The sequence below is a fragment of the Oratosquilla oratoria genome, chromosome 15 (genome assembly GCF_046742065.1).
Source record: "Oratosquilla oratoria isolate Oo_2021 chromosome 15, ASM4674206v1, whole genome shotgun sequence".
Classification (NCBI taxonomy): domain Eukaryota; kingdom Metazoa; phylum Arthropoda; class Malacostraca; order Stomatopoda; family Squillidae; genus Oratosquilla; species Oratosquilla oratoria.
The window spans coordinates 22,231,502-22,254,834 of NC_134791.1; the positions used below are offsets into that span (position 1 = coordinate 22,231,502).

At 35.8% G+C, this 23,333-nt stretch overlaps 2 protein-coding genes across 2 annotated transcripts in view; one reads left to right on the forward strand and one right to left on the reverse strand.

Moving 5' to 3' along the window:
* Positions 1-23,333, reverse strand: part of LOC143033357 (uncharacterized) — a 493,487-nt gene that overhangs the window by 219,086 nt on the left and 251,068 nt on the right. The gene's annotated exons all lie outside the window — the stretch shown is intronic.
* Positions 11,979-23,259, forward strand: LOC143033503 (ribosomal protein S6 kinase alpha-6-like). Its single transcript, XM_076199011.1, has 4 exons — positions 11,979-12,796; positions 17,391-17,489; positions 17,725-18,697; positions 23,116-23,259. Exons 1-4 carry the CDS (start codon positions 11,979-11,981, stop codon positions 23,257-23,259), a joined length of 2,034 nt encoding a protein of 677 aa, XP_076055126.1.

A 23,333-nucleotide genomic window follows, 5' to 3' on the forward strand; every position in this document is an offset into this window, starting at 1 on the left:
GATTCCTCCCCTTCCCCCCCACTCCCTCCCTCACTCCCCACACCCTACCCCTCCCCTCTCCCCAGCCGAAGAAACCTGCGTAGCGACGTGTTTTAAGAATTTCAAAGGATTACAAAAGAAGAGCATGTCGACAGGAGACCTTTTGGCCCATAATTAGATCGGATGCAGGGAAAAATAGACGAATAAAATACATGAATAGATAACGACATATAATAGATAAACAGAAAATTGACATTCATAACGAATAATGAATAAATGAAAAATATATAGAAATAAACAGATAAATAATAGTAAATTTATAAACAACAAAATAAATGGTAGACATTACAGCATATTGCTTAGGTGCTTATCCAAATGAATTTTTAATCTTCGAACTGTACTACAATGCACTGGCTCGGCAGGAAGTTTATTCCGTTCGCTTACCACACAGTTGGCGAAGTTGTCTCTACCCACTTCCAAATTGAATCTGCTTCCTGATAGTATGAGACCGCTATTTTTTGTTTGATTCAAATTCAATGTGAAAATTTCGTCATTTTTGATGTCAATTCCCTTTAGAATCTTAAAGACCTATATCAAATCACCTCGGAGTCTACGCCTTTTTAGGGAAAATAGGCTCGTACGTTTTAGTCGATTTTCGTATGATTTATTTTAGATGTTTTGAATCAGTTTCGTAGTTCACCGTTGTACTTTTTTCCAATTTGTTGTCTTTAATGAGATTCGGTGACCATGCGGAAACAGCATATTCCAAATGTGGATAGACTAACGATTTATATAGCTTGATAACGACAGATGGACTTTTAAAATCGAAATCCTTATTTGTTTTCTTTGAGGAGGAAATACACTGCTTAGATGACTTGAGGTCATCACTGATAGTTACGCCGATATCCTTTTCACTATCCACTTTTGTTAACGAATTTTCAAATAACTTGTAACCATGCTCATTGTTATTTTTATCTATGTGGTCCTTACATTTACTTGTGTTAAATTTCATTAGCCACTTTTAAGACCATTGCTGTAGTTTATCTAAATCTTCTTGAATATGTAATTGGTTAAAGTGATCATTTGCCATTCCGCACAGTTTTGTATCAACAGCAAACTTGGAGATCATAGATTTGAGTCCGTGGTCTTTATCATTTATATATACTATGAATAAAAGTGGCCCAAGAACGGAAACTTGAGGAACTCCACTCGTAAAAGTTTTCCATCTAGAATTTTTGCCATTTAGAACAACTCTGTTTACGATCGTTTAACCAGTTACTAGTCCAGCTTAATAGGCTACCACTAATTCCGTGTGAAGCTCGTTTAGCAAATAGTCTTTCGTGAGGGACGGTATCAAAAGCCTTCGCAAAGTCCAGATATATTAAGTCTATCTTGTTTCTTTTGTCATAATTTGAGATGATTGCGTTGTAGAACTCGAGTAGTTTAGTCAGAATCCATGCTAGCTCTCATTTATAAGTCGAATGTCTGTATATTTGAGCTTGGGTTTCCGTCTTTAATGTAAAGGATTTCGATTATTTTTAATTCCCATGGGTCCAAATTGGATTTGTCAACGTAGATCTTGTCTGTGGTACGTTCAGGCAGCCATAAACGAGCAAAATGCAATTTTTTTCTTCTATAATTTAATGATGTCTAGTAACATCATTAATTCAATTGAGGAATATTGAAACCTGTATTGGTTTTAATAATTAGTAATAATATATATTCTATACAATATAATGAAATAACTATAATTGATTTCAACAGTATTAATCATTATAGTAATTTTAAAGTTAATGACATAGGTGATTTGATTAGTTGATCTCTAATAAATCGTTATCTGTTTTATATCATTTGTTCTATAATCGATAAGGTTATGTATTGATATTACGAAAATCTGTAGCATTTAGAGATAATCTTATTTTAGATTTGAATTCAGTATGCTCGAATTCGGTAAAGAATGTACTTCTGTCAATTCACCAAATACACTGTTCCCCAGGTGTATATATATATATATATATATATATATATATATATATATATATATATATATATATATATATTCATATTTATTTATGTATTTATTTATTCATTTACTTCATATATCATATTCTCCATTTATTCATATATTTATTAATCTACTTTTTACTTGTTTATTCATCTGTCAATCTATTCATTGATTGATACATTTGTATATTTATTTGTTCATCTATTCACTGATCTATGTGCTTCTATCTGTTTAGTAAATTATTTATTCATTCCACATCCTGTCAAGGAACAGAAGGTTTGCCATTACGTTTTTCCATTAGAAAACAATAGAATAAAATAGCCTGGCGGTAGCCAGAACGGCACGAAAAGTACCATCGGGCGTGTTTTTTTTTTACGGGTTTAAAGGCCGTGAGAGTGATATTTCACTAAAAAAAATAAATAAAAATAAAATAAAGATAATAATAATAGTAATAATAATAATAATCATTATTATTATTATCATTCCGATTACACCACCAGCGCACGAGAGAGAGAGCGAAAGAGAGAGAGAGAAAGAGAGCGAGACCGAGTGCGCTTCAGCCTAGTCGCACCAAGGGAACAAAAATCTACGAAATCGTCTTGACTCTTTGTGAAGATAAACCTTGGTCCTCCCGACTAGAGTAGTTGTGGGAATCTACTGCTTCAAGATGATCTTCCAGCTTTTTTTCGCTTTGAGCCGCTGTTTCCAGGAACTGAAGACATGCCGAAGAGGAAAGAGTTCGCCTTCAGGAGAAGCTGACTTCGGCCCACTCGAAAATTTTGCCTCGTCGCCCGCCACCCTGACCGATTGCGAGACACTCCTGAAGAAAAACGAAGAAACATGCAAAAGCTACAATTTTGCTTCAGGATGGACTAAGGTCAGGGTCCTTGGAGAAGGCGGATATGGCAAAGTATTTTTACTTAGAAAGAAAAAGACCAAGATTGCTCGCAAAGTTGTCCTTTCCCAGCCTTCGGATTGTGGATTCTCACCGGAAGAAATAATTCACATCCAGATGAGCCATCCAAATGTGCTCAAACTCTATTGCTGGGAACAGAAGGCTAATGTGCTCTGCATGAACCTGGAATATTGCTCCAGAGGAGATGTCGCGAGCAATCTAATTAACCTCGAGGAGAAAGATGCCAAATCGTACTTTAAGCAACTTTTGGATGGCGTTGCTTACATCCACCTAAGAGGCATCGTCCATAGAGATCTAAAGCCAGAAAACCTTCTTGTGACCAAAGAAAAGGTTTTGAAGATTTCTGACTTTGGTCTCGCTGACTTTTTCATCATCAACGGCAAGGAAATTCGCCTGAGTGAAACGGTGGGTACCGAATCGTACATGCCACCTGAAGTTCTACAGCCCCGCAGGAAGAGATACCTAGGCCCTCCTGTGGACCTTTGGGCTTGTGGCGTCATCTTTTTCAAGTTGATGACCAAAAGAAAGCCTTGGTCAAGAGCTGACCCTAATGACGAGGAGTATAGAATGTGGGTTGAAAATAGAAAGGGGCTATACAAGAAAGACGGCTGGAAAGAGCTCAACAAAGCCTTAAGAACACTTCTGAACCTCTTGCTGGAACCGAACCCCACGCAGAGGATCGCTGGCTGGAGAAGAGTCTGCCGACATTGAGCAGATCCCATTCTTGGACGCGTTATCGCATTGAACCCTTCGTCACTGTCAACATTTGAAAGAGTCGAACAATTGACTTAAGCCTTTGGCTACCAGAGGCTTCCCTCAGCTGAATAAATATTACCATAAACCTATAATTGCATTAACTTGTGCTCTGTGCCGAGGATGCCGGCTGGTCGACTGGGCTGGAGCCTCGCTACTCGCGACGGAGCTCGAAGTGACGGCGGCTCGAACCCTGCCGCAAAGCGAGTTGGACCAAGGGCGTGGTTGATTAAATTCCATGCTACAAAGTCCTCGGTAAGGGGCACCGTCTTAGCCTCGTGATAGTTAAACCGAATCAGTCAATTGTGTCCTCATTATCTGATGCATTGAGGTGTTACTGATTATTTGATTTATCGCTCCCGAGGTGATTCGTAAACCGTCTTAAGAAATGTTGAGAGTATAAATATTAAATCCGGAGTATTGATTAGGACATTATCACTCTTTGGCTGAGATGATGAGTTTAATGATTTTGATTCGGTTAAGTTTTAGACGTTCAAGCAATCGGGTTTCGTCCTTGAGCTGAATAAAGTCTTCTGGTGATGTCAAGAACGAAAAAATAAGAGAATCGTATAAAAAAGGTCGAATTCGCTTGTAGATTTGAATCTGATTAATTAACACCAAACGACTTCGTTCAACTGACTACTGACCACTGGGCGAAGGATGTTAAAAAATATCATCTGATCAGTAAGATAATAATAATAATGACCAATGCAGAAATTGGATAAAAATAAGAATTAATGAAAATTAAAAAGCAAATAAGAAAAAAGTAATAAAAGTTGAATCAAAATTAAATAGATGAAATGAGAAAGAATAGGAATTGAATAGAAATTGAATATAATTGAATTAGAAAAAGGAAAAATTACTTAGAACATAAGAAAGGGAAATAGAGTCTATGTCATTTTGTGTGACATGCGATCAGATCAGTCAGAAGTCTATTTACTTGATATTTCACAGGAATTGCAACTTTATTTTTTTTTATCTCTCTCGGTATGAAAACTATGGTAAATAGGTCTTAGTAACCCCCATAAGCTCTGTTTAATTTTGCAAAAGATTGATCAGTTTTTAAAGATTATTCACAAGTTATCCAATTCAACCTATTTGCAAAGAAAAAAATAATAATAATGAAAATGATAATAGTATATCAATAGTTATAGAAATGAATAAATAAATAAACAGATAAATGGACAATCAAATAAATAAATAAATAAATGAATAGATAAATAAATTAATAGATATAAAGGCGCCAGGCCTGAGCTAGATTGAAATTAATGAAGCGAAGGCCACGAAGATGAAAGTGATAAATCACATTCTTTTGTGTTAATCGAGTTAGCGAGCTTCATTCAACACCAGGATTCCTCCCCTCCCCCTCCACTCCCTCCCTTACTTCCCACCCCCTACCCCCACCCCCTCCTCAGCCGAAGAAACCTGCCTAGCGACGTGTTTTAAGAATTTCAAAGGACACTGCTTCTGACCCAGGGCAGTGGACAAGGTGCAGGGATGACCCGTCATCCAGGAGGTGCTAAGATGAGAGGGAGGGTGGAGGGGTGTGGAGTGTATTCAGGGATGGAATGGGTGGGAATGATTTTATGCCTTTTCCTTTTTGGCTACCTCCCTTGTAAGGGGGAAAAAGCATTTGGTATATGTATGTATGTACAAAAGAAGGGCATGCCGACAGGAGACCTTTAGGTCCATAATTAGATCGTATGCGGGGAAAACAGATGAATAAAATACATAAATAGATAACGACACCTGATGAATAAACAGAAAAATGACATTCATAACGAATAAAGAATAAATGAAAAATATATAAAAATAAACAGATAAATAATAGTAAATAGATAAACAATAAAATAAATGGTAGACATTACGGCATATTGCTTAGGTGCTTATCCAAATGAATTTTAAAACTTCGAACTGTACTACATTGCACTGGCTCGGCAGGAAGTTTATTCCATTCACTAACTACACAGTTGGCGAAGTTGTCTCTACCCACTTCCAAATTGAATCTGCTTTCTGATAGTATGAGACCGCTATATTTTGTTTGATTCAAATTCAGTGTGAAAATTTCGTCATTTTTGATGTTGTCAATTTCCTTTAGAATCTTAAAGACCTATATCAAATCACCTCGGACTCTACGCCTTTTTAGGGAAAATAGGCTCGTATGTTTTAGTCGATTTTCGTATGATTTATTTTCGATGTTTTGAATCAGTTTCGTTGTTCACCGTTGTACTTTTTCCTATTTGTCGTCTTTAATGAGATCCGATAACCATACGAAACAGCATATTCCAAATGTGGATGAACTAACGATTTATATAGCTTGATAACAACATATGGACTTTTAAAATCGAAATCCTTATTTGCTTTCTTTGAGGCGGAAATACACTGCTTAGATGACTTGAGATCATCATTGATAGTTACGCCGATATCCTTTTCACTATCCACTTTTGTTAACGAATTTTCAAATAACTTGTAACCATGCTTATTGTTATTTTTACCTATGTGGTCCTTACATTTACTTATGTTAAATTTCATTAGCCACTTTCAGACCATTGGTGTAGTTTATCTAAATCTTCTTGAATATGTAATTGGTTAAAGTGATCATTTGCCATTCCGCACAGTTTTGTATCAACAGCAAACTTGGAGATCATAGATTTGAGTCCGTGGTCTTTATCATTTATATATACTATGAATAGAAGTGGCCCATGAACGGAACCTTGAGGAACTCCACTCGTAATAGTTTTTTTCATCTATAATTTTTGCCATTTAGAACAACTGTTTACCATCGTTTAACCAGTTACTAGTCCAGCTTAATAGGCTACCACTAATTCCGTGTGAAGTTAGTTTAGCAAGTAGTCTTTCGTGAGGGACGATATCAAAAGCCTTTGCAAAGTCCAGATATATTAGGTCTATGTTGTTCCTTTTGTCATAATTTGAGATGATTGCGTTGTAGAACTCGAGTAGTTTAGTCAGAATCCATGCTAGCTCTCATTTATTAAATTACTTTCTAAATTATGTTGGATAGGATCTCAGATTAGTTTCAATAATTTACCTACGATTTACCTATCGTTACTTTATCATTATTTGTGCAGTTAAACCCAAAGGTGCGAGCAGACTGCTCACATCGTGGCCAGTGTAGATTTTTGTCTGTTCTTTGTTTGTTGATGTACCTATTTATTTGTTTGCTTATTTATTAGTCTATGTATTATCTTGTGTATTTTCTATTAATCAATTAATTCAATCCTTTATTTATCATATTTATTCAATAGATTATTCATTTTATTCATGTATGTATTGAACATTTATTAATTTCGATAGTGTGCTATGTAGCATCTCTTTTTTTATTTGATTTTCTTTTTCTTTTTTGTATCATAATTTACTTACTCAATGCTTTTTAGCGCCGGTGGAAAATCGACAAAACAGAGGAGGGAAGGAAAATATATGATTGTAATCTATATTGAACCATGTTACTTAGAATGCACTATTCGTCTGTAATTCTTTGGTCAATCAACAACTAACAATCAATTTTACAACAACAAAAAATAAAAAAAAATAATAATAAAGGTACGTAATATAATATTTTATTATTTGTAATCTAAATTATGATTCTTAATAATATATTTTATTATATAATATATAACACATTGATATACGTATGACATATATTTCTATTCCGAGATGAGCTTGGCAAATATTGATAAAATTATTATCTCGTTTCATTAGCTCCTAATTTAAGAACATCTTTGAAGATCACAGTAATTCACTTGTAATTTATTAAAATTAGCGTTGTGTCGTCTGTTTCTGAACACAAATTGAGATTTGGTAGGACATGCAAATAAGAACATAAGAACATAAGAAATAAAGGAGACTGCAAAAGACCATAAGGCCTACACTAGGCAGCTCCGTATCCATCACCACCTGTCATCCCCATCCATAAAGTTGTCTAATAGTTTTTTAAAACAACTGATAGTTTCAGCGCTTACTACATGGTTACTAAGTTTATTCCATTCATCGACCACCCTATTAGTAAACCAATGCGTGCCTATTTCCTTCTTAAATCTAAATTTGTCCAGTTTATACCCATTACTGCGAGTCCTGCCCTGTTGTTTTATTATGATGACTTTGTTTGCATCACCCTTGTTATAGCCTTTGATCCACTTGAACACTTCTATTAGATCACCCCGCACTCTGGTGTCTTTCCAGAGAGTGTTAGTTTAGGTGCCTAAGCCTCTCTTCGTAAGGCAAATTTCCGAGTCCTTGTATCATTTTGGTCATTCTACTCTGTACTGATTCTAGTGAATTTACGTCCATTCTCTAGGACGGAGACCAAAACTGTACCGCATAGTCAAGGATGGGTCTAACTATCGCTAGATAGAGTTTAATAATTACCTCTGCCCTTCTATTCGTTACCGTCCTAGCAATGAAGCCTAATGTCCTGTTAGCTTTATTTCTGGCGCTAATACACTGCTTCCTGGTTTTAAGGTCCGGACTCACCAGAACTCCCAAGTCCCTCTCGCACTCAGATTTTTCTAAAAACGTGTTATCTAAGTTGTATCTATTTTCGGGGTTGTGTAGCCCTACGTTTAACACGCTACACTTAGAGATATTGAAGTTCATTTGCCATTTCACCGACCATGTTAACAGCTTATTAAGGTCATCCTGCAGAATCTGTGCGTCGTCTCCTGACCTAATTAGGCGTCCTATTTTAGTGTCGTCCGCAAACTTACTAACATCACTATTTAACCCTTCGTCTAAGTCGTTTATATACATAATGAACAACAAGGGACCCAAAACCGAGCCCTGGGGGACCCCACTAGTAACATTGCCCCACCTAGATTTTATTCCAATTATGGTGACCCGCTGTTTTCTGTTACTAATCCAAGCTCTAATCCATTCTAACACTTTTCCTCCTATGCCATGGGCTTTGATTTTATTTAGTAGTCTCTGGTGTGGCACTTTGTCGAACGCTTTGCTAAAGTCAAGGTAAATAACATCGTAATTTTCATTGTTGTCTGACGCCTTATATACCTTAGTGTAAAAGGATAGAAGATTAGTCACACATGACTTACCCTTGGAGAAACCATGCTGTGAAACACGAATTAAATTATGCCCTTCAATGTGTTCTCTGAGTCTATTTACTATTATTGATTCAAGCATTTTTCCTATAACCGATGTCAAACTGATTGGCCTGTAGTTGCATATAGACGATCTATCTCCCTTCTTAAAAACAGGAATAACGTTTGCCTGCCTCTAAGCAGTTGGAACAGAACCAGTGTCTACCGATTTATTGAATATTTCAGTTAACTGGTCGCAGATTTCAAATTTACACTCTTTAAGCATTCTTGGAAAAATTTCGTCTGGACCCGGAGATTTTGTAGCTTTAAGTCTGTCAATCTGCTTGACTACTTCTTCTTTACTAATGCTGATATTAGTTAGACTACTTTCTTCATCCCCTTTGAAAATCGGATCGCAGTCAGGTACTTTATCTAACCTCTCATTAGTAAACACCGATAGAAAATAATTGTTAAACTCCTCACTCATTTTTTCTTCCGATTCAATCATGACATTTTCATCGTTTTTAATTGGTCCTATTCTTTCTTTATTTTTTGTTCTATAGAGGTGAAAGAAAAGGGTTGGATTTTGCTTGACTGGCAACCTTGATTTCATAATTACGTTTCGCTGAACGTGTATTCCTTTTAACCAGCTTTGCCATTTCGTTATATCTTGATCTAAGGTGTGATTCCCCGTTTTTCATTTTTACGTAAAGTCCTCTTTTCATTCCGATCTCATGTTTCAATCTGTCCGTCATCCATTTGGGAGTATTACTATTTTTCCGTATTGATTTTAGGGGGATAAATGTATTTTGTGCATTAATAATTAGATCAGTTAGATTGTTATACATTTCATTTAAATTACTGACCTGACTGTTGGGCCCTCCTTGACCCAGACCTGACCTAAGGTATGCATATTACCCTCCATGACCCACACCTGACTACCAGCCCCGCAACGAGAATCAAGAATGTCTGAAACGTCCGCCTGGCTTTTCGTATTCAATTTCAAATGGGTTTTTATATTGTCAAAGTTTGCTTTCATGAAGTCTGGTACTTGAACGTTATTCGTACTTTTTATTTTTTCCCAAATAACATTAAATCTTATTTATTGATGATCGCTAAAGCCTAGACTATCTCCCACTATTACGCTGCTAATTTGGTGCTCATTATTTGTTAGAATTAAGTCCAGGGTATTTTGTCCCCTCGTAGGATCGGTAATCATTTGTTTTAGGAAATTATCCTGCACCACATCTAGGAATTTCTTCGCTTCATGATCTCCTATTAAAGTTTCCCAGTCAATGTTTCTATAGTTAAAATCTCCCATGATTACAACGTTTTTGTACTGGGACGCTCTGTGAATTTCATGAATCAGGGAATCAGTCTGCTCAATGCTGAGGTTAGGAGGTCTATACAAGACGCCAATAATAACTTTCTTATTCTTGCCTATAATCTCTACCCAAATAGATTCCGTACAGTCCTCTTCCTTAATCGAATTGTTGGTAATAGGAGCAGATAGTAATTATTCTTGTGATGGAAAGAACTAATTATACACCATTTTTTCTTGGAAAAGAGTAATGTTGAAATTATCTAATGAATCAAATATTGGACTAGATGTTTACTAAGGAATACTTGGAATTTGTGGACATTTGAAATTTTTATTATTGTTGTCGATTTAGCGGATGAATACTTGTGAGATCCATAGTTTGAAATACGTATAATCTCTCAAGAAAGAATATTCCCATTTAATTGGATTTACGATGGTATTCTTATAATTATTTCCTTATATATATCTTATAGAAATCCTTGTAAGGGAAAGATTTATATAAGGAAAGATTTTTTTAAGAATACCATCATAAGATTCTTACGGTAGTATTCTTCAAAAAATTCTTTCCTTATATAAATCTTTCCCTTTCAATGATTTATATAAGATTTGTATAGGGAAAAATAAGAATACCACCGTTAAAGTGTAGACAGGCATATTTTGGTGAAGGTGATACTATTTTCTGCATTCATATTCTTTTTTGCAGATTGTTTCTATAGATCTCACTAATCACCGTATTGTAGGGTCTAATCTCGGTAGAACTTGTGCGTAGGCGGTCATAATCTCCGATCCGGATTTCGGCTCAACTGAGCCTTCTTCATGTGGTGGTGCAGATGTCATCCATGAGTAGTATTTCACCACAGGAAAAAAATATTGACTGGGGGAAATCACTAGATAATTATAATTGGAAGGTGTTCATAAATTAAAATTGAATATTCTAAAATTGAAAATTCTCAGGCTTCTAGCCTACCCGGTGTTCTCATTTCTCATACTACAGTAGGTTTTGCTTACAACTCGAATGCCTGTATATTTAAGCTCGGGTTTCCGTCTTTGATGTAAAGAGTTTCGATTATTTTTAGTTTCCATGGGTCCAAACTGGATTTGTCAACGTAGATCTTGTCTGTGGTACGTTCACGCATTTAGAGATAATATGATTTCAGCTTTGAAATCAGTATGCTCGAATTAGGTAAAAAATGAACTTTTGTCAATTCAATTCACCAAATACACTGTTCCCTAGTGTCTTTATGTATTTATTCATTTACTTCATATATCATATTCTCCATTTATTCATATATTTATTAATCTACTTTTTATCTATTAGTTTTATTTGTTCATCTGTCAATCTATTCATTAATTGATACATTTGTTTATTTGTTCATCTATTCACTGATCTATGTGCTTCTATCTGTTTCGCTAATTATTTATTCATTCCACATCCTGTCAAGGAACAGAAGGTTTGCCATTACGTTTTTCCATTAGAAAACAATACAAGCCAGGGGGGTGGGGGGCATATGGGTGAATAAAATAGCCTGGCGGCAGCCAGAACGGCACGAAAAGTACCATCCAGCGTGTTTTATTTTCACGGGTTTAAAGGCCGTGAGAGTGATATTTCACTCAAAAAAAAAAAAATAATAATAATAATAATAATAATTTATTATTACCATCATCATCATCATCATCATCATCATCATCATCATCATCATCATCATCATCATCATCATCATCATCATCATCATCATCATCATCATCATCATCATCATCATCATCATCATTCCGATTACACCACCAGCGCACGAGAGAGAGAGCGAAAGAGAAATAGAGAAAAAGAGCGAGAGCGAGTGCGCTTCAGCCTAGTCGCACCAAGTGTCCAAAAATCTACGATATCGTCTTGACTCTTTGTGAAGATAAACCTTGGTCCTCCCGACTAGAGTAGTTGTGGGAATCTACTGCTTCAAGATGATCTTCCAGCTTTTTTTCGCCTTGAGCCGCTGTTTCCAGGAACTGAAGACTTGCCGAAGAGGAAAGAGTTCGCCTTCAGGAGAAGCTGACTTCGGCCCACCCAAAAACTTTGCCTCGTCGCCCGCCACCCTGACCGATTACGAGACACTCCTGAAGAAAAACGAAGAAACATGCAAGCGCTACAACTTTGCTTCAGGATGGAGTAAGGTCAGGGTCCTTGGAGAAGGCGGATATGGAAAAGTATTTTTACTTAGAAAGAAAAAGACCAAGATTGCTCGCAAAGTTGTCCTTTCCCAGCCTTCGGATTGTGGATTCTCACCGGAAGAAATAATTCACATCCAGATGAGCCATCCAAATGTGCTCAAACTCTATTGCTGGGAACAGAAGGCTAATGTGCTCTGCATGAACTTGGAATATTGCTCCAGAGGAGATATCGCGAGCAATCTACTTAAACTCGACGAGAAGGATGCCAAATCGTACTTTAAGCAACTGTTGGACGGCGTTGCTTACATACACCTAAGAGGCATCGTCCATAGAGATCTAAAGCCAGAAAACCTTCTTGTGACCAAAGAAAAGGTTTTGAAGATTTCTGACTTTGGTCTCGCTGACTTTTTCATCGTCAACGGCAAGGAAATTCGCCTGAGTGAAACGGTGGGTACCGAATCGTACATGCCACCTGAAGTTCTACAGCCCCGCAGGAAGGGATACCTAGGCCCTCCTGTGGACCTTTGGGCTTGTGGCGTCATCTTTTTCAAGTTGATGACCAAAAGAAAGCCTTGGTCAAGAGCTGACCCTAATGACGAGGAGTATAAAATGTGGGTTGAAAATAGAAAGGGGCTATATAAGAAAGACGGCTGGAAAGAGCTCAACAAAGCCTTAAGAACACTTCTGAACCTCTTGCTGGAACCGAACCCCACGCAGAGGATCTATGGCTGGAGAAGAGTCTGCCGACATTGAGCAGATCCCATTCTTGGACGCGTTATTGCATTGAACCCTTCGTCACTGTCAACATTTGAAAGACTCGAACAATTGACTTAAGCCTTTGGCTACCAAAGGCTTCCCTCAGCTGAATAAACATTACCATAAACCCATAATTGCATTAACTTGTGCTCTGTGCCGAGAATGCCGCCTGGTCGACTGGGCTGGAGCCTCGCTACTCGCGACGGAGCTCGAAGTGACGGCGGCTCGAACCCTGCCACAAAGCGATTTGGACCAAGGTCGTGGTTGATTAAAGTCCATGCTACAAAGTCCTCGGTAAGGGGCACCGTCTTAGCCCCCTGAGAGTTAAACCGAATCAGTCAATTGTGTCCTCAGTATCTGGTGCATTGAGGTGTTACTGATTATTTGATTTATCGCTCCCGAGGTGATTTGTAAAACGTCTTAAGAAATGTCGGGAGTATAAATGTTAAATCCAGAATATTCATTAGGACATTATCACTCTTTGGCTGAGATGATGAGTTTGATGATTTTGATTCGGTTAAGTTTTAGAGTTTCAAGCAATCGGGTTTCGTCGTTGAGCTGAATAAAGTCTTCTGGTGACGCCAAGAACGATAATAAATAGAGAATCGTATAAAAAAGGTCGAATTCACTTGTAGACTTGAATCTGATTAATAAACACCAAACGACTTCGTTGAACTGACTACTGACCACTGGGCGAAGGATGTTAAAAAATATCTTCTTTTGGTCAGTAAGACGAATGCAGAAATTGGATAAAAAATGAATAAAAATTAATGAAAATTAAAAAGCAAATAAGAACAAAAGAAATAAAAGTTGAATAAAAATTAAATAGATGAAATAAGAAAGAATAAGAATTGGATAGAAATTGAATATAATTTAATCAAAAAAGGAAAATTTATTCAGAAAATAAGAAAGGGAAATAGAGCATGTGTCATTTTGTGTGACATGCGATCAGATCAGTCAGAAGTCTATTTACTTGATATTTCATAGGAAATGCAACTTGATATTTTCATCTCTCTCGTTATGAAAACTATGGTAAGCAGGTCGTAGTAACCTGCATAAGCTCTGTTTAATTTTGCAAAAGATTGATCAGTTTTTAAAGATTATTCACAAGTTATCCAATTGAACCTATTTGCAAAGAAAGAAAAGAATAATGAAAATGATAATAGTAGGTCAATAGTTATAGGAATGAATAAATAAATAAACAGATAAGTTGACAATAAAATAAATAAGTAAATAAATGAATAGATAAATAAATGAATATATATAAAGGCGCCAAGGCCTGAGTTAGATTGAAATTAATGATGCGAAGGCCACGAAGATGTAAGTGATAAATCACATTCTTTTGTGTTAATCGAGTTAGCGAGCTTCATTCAACACCATGATTCCTCCCCTTCCCCCCCACTCCCTCCCTCACTCCCCACACCCTACCCCTCCCCTCTCCCCAGCCGAAGAAACCTGCGTAGCGACGTGTTTTAAGAATTTCAAAGGATTACAAAAGAAGAGCATGTCGACAGGAGACCTTTTGGCCCATAATTAGATCGGATGCAGGGAAAAATAGACGAATAAAATACATAAATAGATAACGACATATAATAGTTAAACAGAAAATTGACATTCATAACGAATAATGAATTAATGAAAATGTTATAGAAATAAACAGATAAATAATAGTAAATAAATAAACAATGAAATAAATGGCGGGCACTACAACATATTGCTTAGGTGCTTATCCGAATGAATTTTAAAACTTCGAACTGTGGTACATTGCACTGGCTCGGCAGGTAGTTTATTCCATTCGCTTACTACACAGTTGGCGAAGTTGTCTCTACCCACTTCCAAATTGAATCTGCTTCCTGATAGTAGGAGACCGCTGTTTTTTGTTTGATTCAAATTCAATGTGAAAATTTCGTCATTTTTTATGTCAATTCCTTTTAGAATCTTAAAGACCTATATCAAATCACCTCGGAGTCTACGCCTTTTTAGGGAAAATAGGCTAATACGTTTTAGTCGATTTTCGTATGATTTATTTTCGATGTTTTGAATCAGTTTCGTAGTTCACCGTTGTACTTTTTTCCAATTTGTTGTCTTTAATGAGATTCGGTGACCATGCGGAAACAGCATATTCCAAATGGGGATAGACTAACGATTTATATAGCTTGATAACGACAGATGGACTTTTAAAATCGAAATCCTTATTTGTTTTTGTTTTTTAGGAGGAAATACACTGCTTAGATGACTTGAGGTCATCACTGATAGTTACGCCGATATCCTTTTCACTATCCACTTTTGTTAACGAATTTTCAAATAACTTGTAACCATGCTTATTGTTATTTTTACCTATGTGGTCCTTACATTTACTTGTGTTAAATTTCATTAGCCACTTTTGAGACCATTGCTGTAGTTTATCTAAATCTTCTTGAATATGTAATTGGTTAAAGTGATCATTTGCCATTCCGCACAGTTTTGTATCAACAGCAAACTTGGAGATCATAGATTTGAGTCCGTGGTCTTTATCATTTATATATACTATGAATAGAAGTGGCCCAAGAACGGAACCTTGAGGAACTCCACTCGTAACAGTTTTCCATCTAGAATTTTTGCCATTTAGAACAACTCTGTTTACGATCGTTTAACCAGTTACTAGTCCAGCTTAATAGGCTACCACTAATTCCGTGTGAAGCTCGTTTAGCAAATAGTCTTTCGTGAGGGACGGTTTCAAAAGCCTTCGCAAAGTCCAGATATATTAAATCTATATTGTTCCTTTTGTCATAATTTGAGATGATTGCGTTGTAGAACTCGAGTAGTTTAGTCAGAATCCATGCTAGCTCTCATTTATAAGTCGAATGCCTGTATATTTAAATTTGGGCTTCCATCTTTAATGTAAAGGGTTTCGATTATCTTTAATTCCCATGGGTCCAAATTGGATTTGTCAACGTAGATCTTGTCTGTGGTACGTTCAGGCAGCCATAAACGAGCAAAATAAAAAAAAAATTCTATAATCTAATGATGTCTAGTAACATCATTAATTCAATTTAGCAATATTGAAACCTGTATTGGTTTTAATATTTAGTAATAATATATATTCTATACAATATAATGAAATAACTATAATTGATTTCAACAGTATTAATCATTTTAGTTATTCTAAAGTTAATGACATAGGTGATTTGATTAGTTGATCTCTAATAAATCGTTATTTGTTTTATAACATTTGTTCTATAATCGATAAGATTATGTATTGATATTACGTAAAATCTGTAGCACTTAAGAGATAATCTGATTTCGGATTTGAATTCAGTATGCTCGAATTTAATAAGAAAATGTGCTTTTGTCAATTCACCAAATACATTGTTCCCCAGTACACACACACACACACACACACACACACACACGCACACACATATATATATATATATATATATATATATATATATATATATATATATATATATATATATATATATATATATACCTTTGTGTCTTTATGTATTTATTTATTAATTTACTTCATATATAATATTCTCCATTTATTCATATATTTATTAATCTACTTTTTATTTATTAGGCTTAGTTATTCTTCTGTCAATCTATTCATTGATTGATATATTTGTTTATTCATTTGTTCATCTATTCCCTGATCTATGTGCATCTATCTGTTTAGCTAATTATTTATTCATTCCACATTCTCTCAAAGAAATGAAGGTTTGCCATTACGTTTTTCCATTAGAAAACAATACAAGCCATGGGTGATTAGAATAGCCTGGCGGCAGCCACAACGGCACGAAAAATACCATCTAGCGCGTTTTTTTCCCACGGGTTTAAAGGCCGTGAGAGTGATATTTCACTCCTATATACAAGAAAATAATAAAATAAAAAATAAAACAAAGAAAACAGTGCGCAAAGAGTAGGAGACGGCCTATATACCCTTGGCTATACGAGTATATCCGCGGCTATACGAGTATATCCTTTGTTATAAGGGTATACTCTATCCTTTGTTATACGAGTATATCCTTCGCTATGCGAGTGTATCCATTGGTATATAAGTATAGCCTTCCCTAAATGAATATATCCTTCGGCATACGAATATATCTTTCGCTACATAAGTATATCCCTCGCAATGCGAATATATATTCTGCTAGACGAGTACATCCTTCAGTATACGAGTATATCCATTGCTATGAGTATATCCTTTGTTAAATGAGTATACCCCTATACAAATATATGCTTCGCATTGCAAATATATCCTTGACTATATGACTATATCCTTTCCTATGCAACTATATATTTTGCTATATGAGTACATATTTTGCTAAGCAAGAATATCATTCGATATACGAGTATATTCTTTGCTACACAAGTATATCCTTTATTATAAGAATATATCCTTGCCTATACGAGTATATCCTTTGTTACACAAGTATATCCTTCGTTATAAGAATATATCCTCAGCTATACGAGTATGTCCTTTGATATACAAGTATATCCTTCGCTAGACGAGTATATCCATTCCCGTTTCCTTTGCCCTATGCCCCTGGACTATTGGGGCAAGTAAAAGTCACTGCTGGAAATTAGAAGGAAGTGCGGGATCCGAACCCATATCTAAGCGAATGCCAGGCCATTATTATTCCGATTACACCACCAGCGCACGAGAGAGAGAACAAAAGAGAGAGAGAGAGAAAGAGAGCGAGAGCGAGTGCGCTTCTCCCTAGTCGCACCAAGTGACCAAAAATCTACGAAATCCGCTTGACTCTTTGTGAAGATAAACCTTGGTCCTCCCGACTAGAGTAGTTGTGGGAATCTACTGCTTCAAGATGATCTTCCAGCTATTCTTCGCCTTGAGCCGCTGTTTCCAGGAACTGAAGACTTTCCGAAGAGGAAAGAGTTCGCCTTCAGGAGAAGCTGACTTCGGCCCACCCGAAAACTTTGCCTCGTCGCCCGCCACCCTGACCGATTGTGAGACACTCCTGAAGAAAAACGAAGAAACATTCAAAAGTTACAATTTTGCTTCAGGATGGACTAAGGTCAGGGTCCTTGGAGAAGGCGGATATGGAAAAGTATTTTTACTTAGAAAGAAAAAGACCAAGATTGCTCGCAAAGTTGTCCTTTCCCAGCCTTCGGATTGTGGATTCTCACCGGAAGAAATAATTCACATCCAGATGAGCCATCCAAATGTGCTCAAACTCTATTGCTGGGAACAGAAGGCTAATGTGCTCTGCATGAACCTGGAATATTGCTCCAGAGGAGATGTCGCGAGCAATCTACTTAACCTCGACGAGAAGGATGCCAAATCGTACTTTAAGCAACTTTTGGATGGCGTTGCTTACATACACCTAAGAGGCATCGTCCATAGAGATCTAAAGCCAGAAAACCTTCTTCTGACCAAAGAAAAGGTTTTGAAGATTTCTGACTTTGGTCTCGCTGACTTTTTCATAGTCAACGGCAAGGAAATTCGCCTGAGTGAAACGGTGGGTACCGAATCGTACATGGCACCTGAAGTTCTACAGCCCCGCAGGAAGAGATACCTAGGCCCTCCTGTGGACCTTTGGGCTTGTGGCGTCATCTTTTTCAAGTTGATGACCAAAAGAAAGCCTTGGTCAAGAGCTGACCCTAATGACGAGGAGTATAGAATGTGGGTTGAAAATAGAAAGGGGCTATACAAGAAAGACGGCTGGAAAGAGCTCAACAAAGCCTTAAGAACACTTCTGAACCTCTTGCTGGAACCGAACCCCACGCAGAGGATCTATGGCTGGAGAAGAGTCTGCCGACATTGAGCAGATCCCATTCTTGGACGCGTTATCGCATTGAACCCTTCGTCACTGTCAACATTTGAAAGAGTCGAACAATTGACTTAAGCCTTTGGCTACCAGAGGCTTCCCTCAGCTGAATAAACATTACCATAAACCCATAATTGCATTAACTTGTGCTCTGTGCCGAGGATGCCGCCTGGTCGACTGGGCTGGAGCCTCGCTACTCGCGACGGAGGTCGAAGTGACGGCGGCTCGAACCCTGCCGCAAAGCGAGTTGGACCAAGGGCGTGGTTGATTAAATTCCATGCTACAAAGTCCTCGGTAAGGGGCACCGTCTTAGCCTCGTGATAGTTAAACCGAATCAGTCAATTGTGTCCTCATTATCTGATGCATTGAGGTGTTACTGATTATTTGATTTATCGCTCCCGAGGTGATTCGTAAAACGTCTTAAGAAATGTTGAGAGTATAGATATTAAATCCGGAGTATTGATTAGGACATTATCACTCTTTGGCTGAGATGATGAGTTTGATGATTTTGATTCGGTTAAGTTTTAGACGTTCAAGCAATCGGGTTTCGTCCTTGAGCTGAATAAAGTCTTCTGGTGACGCCAAGAACGAAAAAATAAGACAATCGTATAAAAAAGGTCGAATTCGCTTGTAGATTTGAATCTGATTAATTGATACCAAACGACTTCGTTCAACTGATTACTGACCACTGGGCGAAGGATGTTAAAAAATATCTTCTGATCAGTAAGATAATAATAACAATAATGACTAATGCAGAAATTGGATAAAAAATAATAAGAATTAATGAAAATTAAAAAGCAAATAAGAAAAAAGTAATAAAAGTTGAATCAAAATTAAATGGAAGAAATAAGAAAGAATAGTAATTGAATAGAAATTGAATATAATTGAATTAAAAAATGAAAATTATTTAGAAAATAAGAAAGGTAAATAGAGTATGTGTCATTTTGTGTGACATGCGATCAGATCAGTCAGAAGTCTATTTACTTGATATTTCATAGGAATTGCAACTTTGTTTTTTCATCTCTCTCGGTATGAAAACTATGGTAAACAGGTCTTAGTAACCTCCATAAGCTCTGTATAATTTTGCAAAAGATTGATCAATTTTTAAAGATTATTCACAAGTTATCCAATTCAACCTATTTGCAAAGAAAGAAAAAGAATAATGAAAATGATAACAGTAGATAAATAGCTATAGAAATGAATAAATAAATAAACAGATAAATGGACAATCAAATAAATAATTAAATAAATGAATAGTTATATAAGTGAATAGATATAAAGGTGCCAGGCCTGAGCTAGATTGCAATTAATGAAGCGAAGGCCACGAAGATGAAAGTGATAAATCACATTCTTTTGTGTTAATCGAGTTAGCGAGCTTCATTCAACACCAGTATTCCTCCTCTTCCCTCCCACTCCCTCCCTTACTTCCCACCCCTACCCCCACCCCCTCCTCAGCCGAAGAAACCTGCGTAGCGACGTGTTTTAAGAATTTCAAAGGATTACAAAAGAAGAGCATGTCGACAGGAGACCTTTTGGTCCATAATTAGATCAGATGGAGGGAAAAATAGATGAATAAAAAACATAAACAGATAACGACATATAATAAATAAACAGAAAAATGACATTCATAACGATTAATGAATAAATGAAAAAGTTACAGAAATAAACAGATAAATAATAGTATATAAATAAACAACAAAATAAATGGTAGACATTACAGCATATTGCTTAGGTGCTTATCCAAATGAATTCTAAAACTTCGAACTGTACTACATTGCACTGGCTCGGCAGGAAGTTTATTCCATTCACTAACTACACAGTTGGCGAAGTTGTCTCTACCCACTTCCAAATTGAATCTGCTTCCTGATAGTATGAGACCGCTATTTTTTGTTTGATTCAAATTCAGTGTGAAATTTTTTGATGATTGTCAATTCCCTTTAGAATCTTAAAGACCTATATCAAATCACCTCGGAGTCAACGCCCTTTTAAGGAAAATAGGCTCGTATGTTTTAGTCGATTTTCGTATGATTTACTTTAGATGTTTTGAATCAGTTTCGTTGTTCACAGTTGTACTTTTTTCCAATGTGTCGTCTTTAATGAGATTCGGTGACCATGCGGAAACAGCATATTCCAAATGTGGATGAACTAACGATTTATATAGCTTGATAACGACAGATGGACTTTTAAAATCGAAATCCTTATTTGTTTTCTTTGAGGCGGAAATACACTGCTTAGATGATTTGAGATCATGACTGATAGTTATGCCGATATCCTTTTCACTATCCACTTGTGTTAACGAATTTTCAAATAACTTGTAACCATGCTTGTTATTTTTACCTATGTGGTCCTTACATTTACTTGTTTTAAATTTCATTAGCCACTTTTGAGACTATTGCTGTAGTTTATCTAAATCTTCTTGAATATGTAATTGGTTAAAGTGATCATTTGCCATTCCGCACAGTTTTGTATCAACAGGAAACTTGGAGATCATAGATTTGAGTCCGTGGTCTTTATCATTTATATATACTATGAATAGAAGTGGCCCAAGAACGGAACCTTGAGGAACTCCACTCGTAACAGTTTTCCATCTAGAATTTTTGCCATTTAGAACAACTCTGTTTACGTTCGTTTAACCAGTTACTAGTCCAGCTTAATAGGCTACTACTAATTCCGTGTGAAGCTAGTTTAGCAAGTAGTCTTTCGTGAGGGACGGTATCAAAAGCCTTCGCAAAGTCCAGATATATTAAATCTATATTGTTCCTTTTGTCATAATTTGAGATGATTGCGTTGTAGAACTCGAGTAGTTTAGTCAAGTCCATGCTAGCTCTCATTTATCAAATTACTTTCTAAATGATGTTCGATAGCATCTCAGATGATAGTTTCAATAATTTACCTATTATTTATCTATCGTTACTTTATTATTATTTGTGCAGTTAAACCCAAAGGTGCGAGCAGACTGCTTGCATCGTGGCCAGTGTAGATTTTTGTCTGTTCTTTGTTTATTTATTTACCTATTTATTTGTTTGCTTATTTATTTGTCTATGTATTAACTTGTGTATTTTCTATTAATCAATTAATTCATTTCTTCATTTATCATATTTATTCAATAGATTATTTATTTTATTCATGTATTTATTCAACGTTCATTAATTTCGATAGTTAGCTGTGTAGCATCTCTTTTTTAATTGATTTGTCTTTTTTTTTTTGTATCATAATTTACTTACTCAATGCTTTTTAGCGTCGGTAGAAAATCGACAAAACAGAGGAGGGAAGGAAAGTATATGATTGTAATCTATATTGAACCATATTACTTTGAATGCATTGTTCGTCTGTAATTCTTTGGTCAATAATCAACTAACAATCAATTTTACGAAAAAAATGAAAAAGAAAATAAATAATAAAGGTACGAAATATAATATTTTATGATTTGTAATCTAAATTATGATTCTTAATAATATATCTTGTTTTATAAGATATAACACATTGATATATGACATATATTTCTATTCTGAGATGAGCTTGGCAAATATTATTGAAATTATTATCTCGTTTCATTAGGTCCTAATCTAAGAACATCTTTGAAGATCACAGTAATTCATTTGTAATTTATTAAAATTAACGTTGTGTCGTCTGTTTCTTAACACAAATTGAGATTTGGTAGGACATGCAAATATGAGCAGATAGTAATTATTCTTGTAATGGAAAGAACTAATTATACACCATTTTTTTCTTGGAAATGAGTAATGTTGAATTTATCTAATGAATCAAATATTGGACTAGATGTTTACTAAGAATACTTGGAATTTGTGGACATTTGGAAAAGTTATTATTGTTGTCGATTTAGCGGATGAATACTTGTGAGATCCATAGTTTGAAATACGTATAATCTCTCAAGAAAGAATATTCTCATTTAATTGGATTTATGGTGGTATTCGTATAATTATTTCCTTATATAAACCTCATAGAAATCCTTGTGAGGGAAAGATTTATATAAGGAAAGAATATTCTCATTTAATTGGATTTATGGTGGTATTCGTATAATTATTTCCTCATATAAACCTCATAGAAATCCTTGTGAAGGAAAGATTTATATAAGGAAAGAATATTCTCTAATTGGATTTATGGTAGTAGTGGTATTGTTATAATTATTTCCTTATATAAACCTCGTAGAAATCCTTGTAAGGGAAAGATTTATATAAGGAAAGAATTTTTTAAGAATACCACCATAAGATTCTTACGGTAGTATTCTTTAAAAAATTCTTTCCTTATATAAACCTTTCCCTTCCAATAATTTATATAAGATTTGTATAAGGAAAAAATAAGAATACCACCGTTAAAGTGTAGACAGGCATATTTTGGTGAAGGTGATACTATATTCTGCATTCATATTTTTTTTGCAGATTGTGTCTATAGATCTCACTAATCGCCGTATTGTAGGGACTAATCTTTGCAGAACTTGTGCTTATGTGGTCATAATCTCCGATCCTGATATCGGCTCAACTGAGCCTTCTTCATATGGTGGTACAGATGTCATCCATGAGTAGTATTTCACCACAGGAAAAAATATTGACTGGGGGAGATCACTAGATAATTGGAAGGTGTTCATAAATCAAAATTG